Source organism: Bufo gargarizans, chromosome 4, assembly GCF_014858855.1.
Source record: "Bufo gargarizans isolate SCDJY-AF-19 chromosome 4, ASM1485885v1, whole genome shotgun sequence".
NCBI lineage: Eukaryota > Metazoa > Chordata > Amphibia > Anura > Bufonidae > Bufo > Bufo gargarizans.
The window spans coordinates 528,147,100-528,155,084 of NC_058083.1; the positions used below are offsets into that span (position 1 = coordinate 528,147,100).

Genomic DNA, 7,985 nt, shown 5'->3' on the forward strand with positions numbered 1-7,985 from the left:
TTCATGAAAGGAGAAAAAACGGCAACAAGGCAATGGGTTTCCTCCCACAGTCCAACGACATACTGATAGTGAGCTCCACTGGGGACAGCGAGTGATGATAATGTCTGTACACCGCTACGGAATATGTCAGCGCTATAGAAGTGTGTAATATAGATAAATGAAGACTGAAGTGTATGGGCTGTGTGAGGGAAATCACAAGGACATTAATTGTGTAGACGTATTTATTTTATATCCATAGGAGGGGATTGTGAAAAATTTCAAAATTACACAGTGGACCTCTACTCCCCCCATTGCATTTTGTTATTTCTAACTAGACATACTAACTCTAGTTTTTGTCTCCACTATGGCACTTTTACTGCTTTTTGTGATTATATATATATATATATATATATATATATATATATATATACACTGCTCACTACGATAAAGGAGTCATTATGAGGAACACCACTTGTATGTGTCTCTGTGTGGTGTCCTACGGCCGGCTCACTCAACATCAGAACTATTAGGACACCGCGTCACATCAGAGGGTTGAGCTACCAGGAGGGTTAGGTCACTTGACCCTCAACACAAGTCACACCTACCCCTACTATAACTCCTAGTGGCTGTAGGTCCTGGGATGATGTCATAATCATGTGATCAGTTACATGGGAGGGATGTAAATGTTAGTGGCTGTAGGAACTTTGATGACGTCACAGTCATGTGATCAGTTACATGGGAGGGATGTAAATGTTAGTCTCTAGGACCTTTGATGATGTCACAGTCATGTGATCAGTAACATGGGAGGGATGTAAATGTTAGTCTCTGTAGGACCTTTGATGATGTCACAGTCATGTGATCAGTAGCGTCTCACGCACATGACCATTACAGGACTGTGCTGTAGGTGAGTATTCAGGTGAAGAGAGAAGAGGGTTTACACATAGGACTGTACGGTAAAGGGGCTGCGGGGATGGACAAAAGTGTTTTACATGGAACTGTATGTAGGAGGGAGTGAGGTTTTGAGATCTCCTAGACTGCAGAGTTAAAGGGGTTGCGTCACTTAAGCAAATGCCATTCATCATGTAGAGAAAGTTAATACAAGGCACTTATTATGACCGCCCTGCAATCCATCAGTGGTGGTCGTGCTTGGTATATAAGACATCTCAGTAGCTAAGTCATCTCCATTGTACTCTGTTCCTTTATAATTCCCACTTCCTCAGCCACTTTATTTGTGTGAGATTTTTTTCCAAATATGATTTTTCTCTCAGTCCTCTGTGTTTCCCTCAGGCTTCTTAGGTTCTTCCTTTTACAGCTGATGGTTCTTTCCATAAATGACCCACCAAGAATGGAGAAGGACAGAGACCACATGGCTGTGAGGATATTAGACCTCACCCTGGAGATCTTCTCCTTGATAACTGGAGAGGTGAGAGTCTCACATGACATCACTCTTATCTCTAGTAATAAAACAGGAAAATGTCTGGAAAGGTGAAGTATTCTTAGAATCTCTGTAGTGATCGGCGTCTCCCCATACACAGGATTACACAGTAGTGAAGAAGTCGTCTGGTGAGTGTGTGACACCCCGTGTGTCAGGAGGACGGAGCAGGACCCAGAGCCCCATCACCGAGCCTCCACCTCATTCCCTGATACATGAGCAGAAGATCCTAGAACTTACCACCAGGATCACTGAGCTGCTGAGCGGAGAGGTGAGCGCTGCTGGGAATGCTGGGACATTATACAATAACGCCAAGGGAGGGGTCTGGTAATGACTATCCTTGTGTTGTCAGGTTCCTATAAGGTGTCAGGATGTCGCTGTCTATTTCTGCATGGAGGAGTGGAAGTATTTAGAAGAACACAAGGGTCTGTACAAGGACAGAGACCACATGGCTGAAAGGATATTAGACCTCACCTTGGAGATCATCTCCTTGATAACTGGAGAGGTGAGAGTCTCACATGACATCACTCTTATCTCTAGTAATAAAACAGGGAAATGACTGGAAAGGTGAAGGATTTTTAGAATCTCTGTAGTGATCGGCGTCTCCCCATACACAGGATTACACAGTAGTGAAGAAGTCGTCTGGTGAGTGTGTGACACCCCGTGTGTCAGGAGGATGGAGCAGGACCCAGAGCCCCATCACCGAGCCTCCACCTCATTCCCTGATACATGAGCAGAAGATCCTAGAACTTACCACCAGGATCACTGAGCTGCTGAGCGGAGAGGTGAGCGCTGCTGGGAATGCTGGGACATTATACAATAACGCCAAGGGAGGGGTCTGGTAATGACTGTGTCCTTGTGTTGTCAGGTTCCTATAAGGTGTCAGGATGTCGCTGTCTATTTCTCTATGGAGGAGTGGGAGTATTTAGAAGGACACAAGGATCTGTACAAGGACGTCTTGATGGAGAATCACCAGTCCCTCACATCACCGGGTAAGAGGAGACCTTCCATGACTGTAGAGGAGAGTCAGATTCCCCCATCATCTGAACGTCACATATAGACAATGTATTCAGTCACTGTGTGTATTTCCAATAGATTAATGAAGAGGGTCCGGCACCCGGAGAACATAATAAAACTAGTACTGTATATACATATGAAGCTGTCACATGACCTCTATAAACAATTATTTTTTTACAGATGTGTGCTCTATGGAAGACATAACAATATATTTACAAATGGGAAGTCAGGTATACACATATCTACTGTATATATATATATATATATATATATATATATATATACTTTCACAGTCAGGTACAGTCACCACTCACCCACTTCACTGCATTCCAGACCGAGCTGTCTTCCTCCCCTCCTATCCAGCGTGCCTGACTGCCCGAGCAGCCTAGTTATGCCTTCTTGCACTCTGCAGCCTGCCTCTTGGCGGCAATGCCTCTCATTACCCATAGGGCACCAATGTCCCTTCTAGCTCCAAAAGGGCCAGCACGTGCACCTTAATATTCCCCAGCTTAAGACTGATTACTAAGGGGTACTTAGGCATCTTCTCCTGTAGGAGGGTGCCTGAGCAATAGGTTCTAGCCTGCTAGTGTACTGTAAAAGTTTTCTACATTCCGCTGCCTGTGTACTGACTTTTGCTTGTTTTCTGGATTTCACCCTTTGCTGCCTGAGCTTACCTCTGCCTCATCTCCATGATGGCTGTCAGCTGCCTGCTGTGACCTCAAACCAGTTATCAGATTGTATCTGCTATGCCTGCCCTGACCTTGGCTTGCTCTTGACTATGGTTTTTGCCTGATCCCTCTGTGCTCTACACTAGATCTCTTGACCCCCGTGGGTTAGCAGTCACTTGAACAGAGACTAATTCAAGAGGTAGTGCTCTGTTTATTCCCCTGCAGAGAAGTCTAAATCCATGTATAGTGGTTAAAGGGTGAATACCAGGGGGCCACTTAGATAAGCCCTTAGGAGTAGCTCCATATCAGATCTGCTCAATTGGCACCATGGATCCACATCTGCTTCGTAATACACATATTGAACGTATGTATACAATATAAATACATAAGGCGTCATTCATTATAGCTCAGTGCCAGTTTTTTATTTTTGTGTAGATAAGTCACAAATTTTGACAAAATGTGTGATTTTTTTTTTTAGCTTTTTCAGATGCTCTTGCCACTTTTTATGGGCTGGAGGAATTATACTGTGGGTGTGACCTCCACCACCCAACTGATTTAACAACATTTGCACCAGAAAACTGGTACGAATTACACCAGAAATCTACTCCAGCTCCTAGCTAGAATAGATTTCAGTTCTGGATCATGGACAACAGAAGATATGGGCATTTATTAAGAGGCTTGCATCTCTTAAGGAGAGTCTGCTACTAAGTTTTCATGTTTTGGACTGTTTATATAGCGTTCCTGCACCCAGACATTATTATAACAGTACCTTTGTTGTTTTTGTCCCATCTAGTAAGGTGAAAATACAAGTTTATAAAGTTATGCAAATGAGGCACGCAAGTGCTCAGGGGCGACGTTCTGCTGCAAGTGCTCAGGGGCCACGTTCTGCTGCAAGTGCCCAGGGGTGATGTTCAGGCTGAAAATGCCCAGGCCCCTCTGTCCTCTGCTGGTGAGCCGCGACTCTAACCGACGCATGCGCACTGCACATGTCTAAGCCTCTGCCCAAAGTGGGCAGAGCACTGCACATGCCTGGACCCGGTGGTGAAGTGCTAGCAATAGCATAGCTTAGGCCATGTGACATCACGTTCATTGGTCACATGGCCTAGGCGCAGCTCAGCCCCATGAGCGCGATACCAAGCACAGCCGCTATACAATGTAAGGCACTGCGATTGGTAAACTAAGCGAAGGCTGCAGCGCTCCTACGAGCATCAGCGCCTTCTCAAACAGCTGATCGGCAGGGGTCCCGGGTGTCGGACCACCACTGATCAGATCCAGAGGATAAGTCATCACTATAAACATCTTGGAATGTCCTTTAAATGAGGGATGCAGAGACAAAAAAAGGAAAGCAGAAAAACAACAGAGAGGTAATTAGGGGAATGGTAGAGTAGAGCTGGTAGTAGTTATAATCTGTAAAGTTTAAATGGGGCACAAAAGTGATTGAAACAAAAAGAGACGTGTATCAAAACTAATAAACAAGAAAAATAGAGTTGTTGTTCATGGGAACCAATCAGGGTCATTGCTTTAATTTTCTAAGGGCCTCTGAAAATGTATAGTTGAAATCTGATTGGCTGTCACGGCCAAGCAATCTGATCCTTTTCTTTTTTGATAAATTTCCCTGAAAGTGTGAAAATCTGACTAAGCTTCTTTTTTTCCTGAAAAGAAACACGTGGTATACTTTAATATCTTTTTTTAAACAATGAGAGTCAGTGGGTGACAACTGGTGTGAACAGAGCCTAAGGCTAGGTCTACACGACGACATTTGTTGCGCGACATTTTGTTGCACCAATGTCGCACGACAATTTTTATAATGGCAGTCTATGGTGTCGCACTGCAACATGCGACATGCTGCGACTGCGACGCGACAGTCGCAGAAAATCCATTCGAGATGGATTTTTCTGCGACTGTCGCGTCGCAGTCGCAACATGTCGCATGTTGCAGTGCGACACCATAGACTGCCATTATAAAAATTGTTGCGCGACATTGGTGCAACAAAATGTCGCGCGACAACTGTTGCGCCCTATCTGTCGCGCGACTTTTGTCGCACGACAAATGTCGTCGTGTAGACCTAGCCTTAGGGGGAGGCAAAATCTAAAGTTGGCCTCATTGTAGGTTGATCAAAATTGTTAGCAGGGAGCACAAACACAAGTAGGTGGAATCAACAAACCCCACTTTAGTAATAGGTGGTTCCAATGCAAAACTACAATGGATCACTGGTTACGAAAGAACTCTGTGGGATCTGAAAAATAAATACTTTAGAAATGTGTGGTGTGAATGGGTGAAAACTTTCAATATTTATGTGCAAAATGGGCCTTGAACATTTTTTTACCCCTGTATTTTTTTTTTGTCTTCCCTTTTTTGTAAGAGCATGTTATTTACTTGCTGAAATTGTACATAATCCTGTTTTCTTATATATCCTATTTATTTAGTTTTCTGGCTTGTTATTGTCTCAATAAAGCTTGATTGGTTAATAGAAAAAATATTTCTGCTTTGGTAAAAAATAGAAAATTTTATTTCATTTTCAGGTGAAGACGGGACAAGCGATGTCCATGAACATCTCCATTTACCTTCCTGTCATGAAGCAGAAGATAACACCACACAAGATGATTCAGTAACTCCTAATATATCCTCAGTCCTTCACAGCGGAGATCTATCCACCAATACCGCTGGTTATAAGAAAACCTCATCTAACCATTCATTGATTGGAAAAACAAGAACTAAACAGAAATGTGGGAAAATATTTCCGCATGAGAAACATTTTAAAAAGAAATCTAACATTTCTTTGCAGGAGACAAATCACAGAGATAAAGGGTCATTTTCATGCACTGAATGTGGAGAATCTTTTATCAGGAAATTCCTTCTAGTTGTACATCAGAGAACTCACACAGGAGAGAAGCCGTATTCATGCTCAGAATGTGGGAAATGTTTTATTCTTAAACCATCCCTTGTGGGACATTTAAGAACTCACACAGGTGAGAAGCCATATTCATGTACAGAATGTGGGAAATGTTTTGCCCATAACTTAGCTTTTTTTAATCATCTGAGAATTCACAAAAGGGAGCAACCATTTGTATGTTCAGAATGTGGAAAATGTTTTAATCAAATAGTGGATCTCAATCGACATCAGAGAACTCACACAGGAGAGAAACCATTTTTATGTCCTGAATGTGGGAAATGTTTTACTCGGAAAGCATATCTTGTGCAACATATAAGAATTCACACAGGGGAGAAGCCGTTTTCATGTTCAGAATGTGGAAAATGTTATACCTATCGATCTGCTCTTCTTATTCATCAGAGAAATCACAAAAAAGAGAAGCCATATTCATGCTCAGAATGTTTAAAAACTTTTAGTCAAAAATCGCATCTTGATAGACATCAGAAAATTCATAAAAAAGAAAAGCCATATTCATGCTCAGAATGTTTAAAAAATTTTAGTCAAAAATCGCATCTTGACAGTCATCAGAAAACTCACAAAAAAGAGAAGCCATTTTCGTGTTCAGAATGTGGGAGATGTTTTAGTGAAAATTCAAATCTGAATAAACATCAGAGAACTCACACAGGAGAGAAGCCGTTTTCATGCTCAGAATGTGGAGCCTGTTTTGCCCATAAAATAAGTTTTCTTAATCACTGGAGAACTCACACAGGAGAGACGTTTTCATGCTCAAAATGTGGGAAATGTTTTAGTAAAAAATCAGGTCTTGTTAGACATCAGAGAACTCATACAGAGTAGAAAACATTGTAATGATCAAATTGTAGGAAATGTGGCAGGTGTAGGACCTTCTTTCTAAGTATGCCTTCAGATGTAAACATTATATTAAATTAGGTTCATACACCATGCTAAATACTGTGCAGTATAACAAAAAAATTCACACGTCCCCTTCTAAAAAGACCTTTAATCAGTCAGTTCATCAGCCACACTCATGTAATAGTAGACATTTTGTTTTCATCATAGTAGGAACACATCCAGAGGTTAGGGAGTAACTGTTAGATCAGTGGTTGTCCTTCTGCTGGGGCCCCACCAATCATGAGAACAGGAACCTTGTACCGGCAGGGTCCCCCAATATGAACAAAGCGGTAGCTATGTCCAGTATTGTTAATCTGGTTATGGTTAACGCCTTAATGATAAGATCAATTTTCATTTTTTTGTTTTTGTTTTTTCCCTCTCTCCTTCCAAGAGCCATAACATACATTTCTGTCCAGTCACATGGAGACTTATTTTTGCATGACAAGTTATATTTTGTAACAGCACTATTTAATTTATCATATTTTCTATTGGAAAAGGGAAAACTAAATTCTTTATGGGGTGAAAAAAACAAAACAATTCCGACATAGTTTCTTGGGTCTAAAAATGAAACGACGACCTTATCCTTCTGGTTGGTATGATTGTGGCACTACCAAATTTATATAGTTTTTGTAATAAAAAACTTTAAAAAAAAACCTCTGCATCTCCATATTCTTACAGCTATAACATTTTAATATATACAGTGCCTTAAAAAAGTATTCATACTTGAACTTTTCCACATTTTTCATTTTACACCCACAAACTTAAATGTATTTTATGGGGATTTTATGCGATAGTCTAAGACAAAGTAGCAAGTATGTATGAAGTGAAAAGAAAATGGTACATAGTTTTCAAAATTTTTAATAAACATAAATCTGGAAAGTGTATTCAGCCCCAATACTTCGTAGAACCACCTTTCACTGTAATTACAGCTGCAAGTCTTTTGGGGGTTGTCTGCCAGATTTGCACATCTAAAGGATGAACTTTTTGCCCATTCTTCTTTGCAAAAACAGATGGAGAGCATCTGTGAACAGCAATTTTCAAGTCTTCCTGCAGATTTTTCAATGGGATTTAGGTTTGGACTTTGACTGGACCATTCTAAACCCTTCCA

The 7,985-nt window shown here is 41.3% G+C and overlaps 1 protein-coding gene across 1 annotated transcript; it reads left to right on the plus strand.

Moving 5' to 3' along the window:
- Nucleotides 1–1,645: 1,645 nt before the first annotated feature.
- Nucleotides 1,646–7,485, plus strand: LOC122934807 (oocyte zinc finger protein XlCOF6.1-like). Its single transcript, XM_044290507.1, has 3 exons — nucleotides 1,646–1,682; nucleotides 2,280–2,403; nucleotides 5,619–7,485. The coding sequence occupies exons 2-3, from the start codon at nucleotides 2,319–2,321 to the stop codon at nucleotides 6,821–6,823; spliced, it is 1,290 nt and encodes a 429-aa protein (XP_044146442.1). The 5' UTR covers nucleotides 1,646–1,682; nucleotides 2,280–2,318; the 3' UTR covers nucleotides 6,824–7,485.
- Nucleotides 7,486–7,985: the final 500 nt, after the last annotated feature.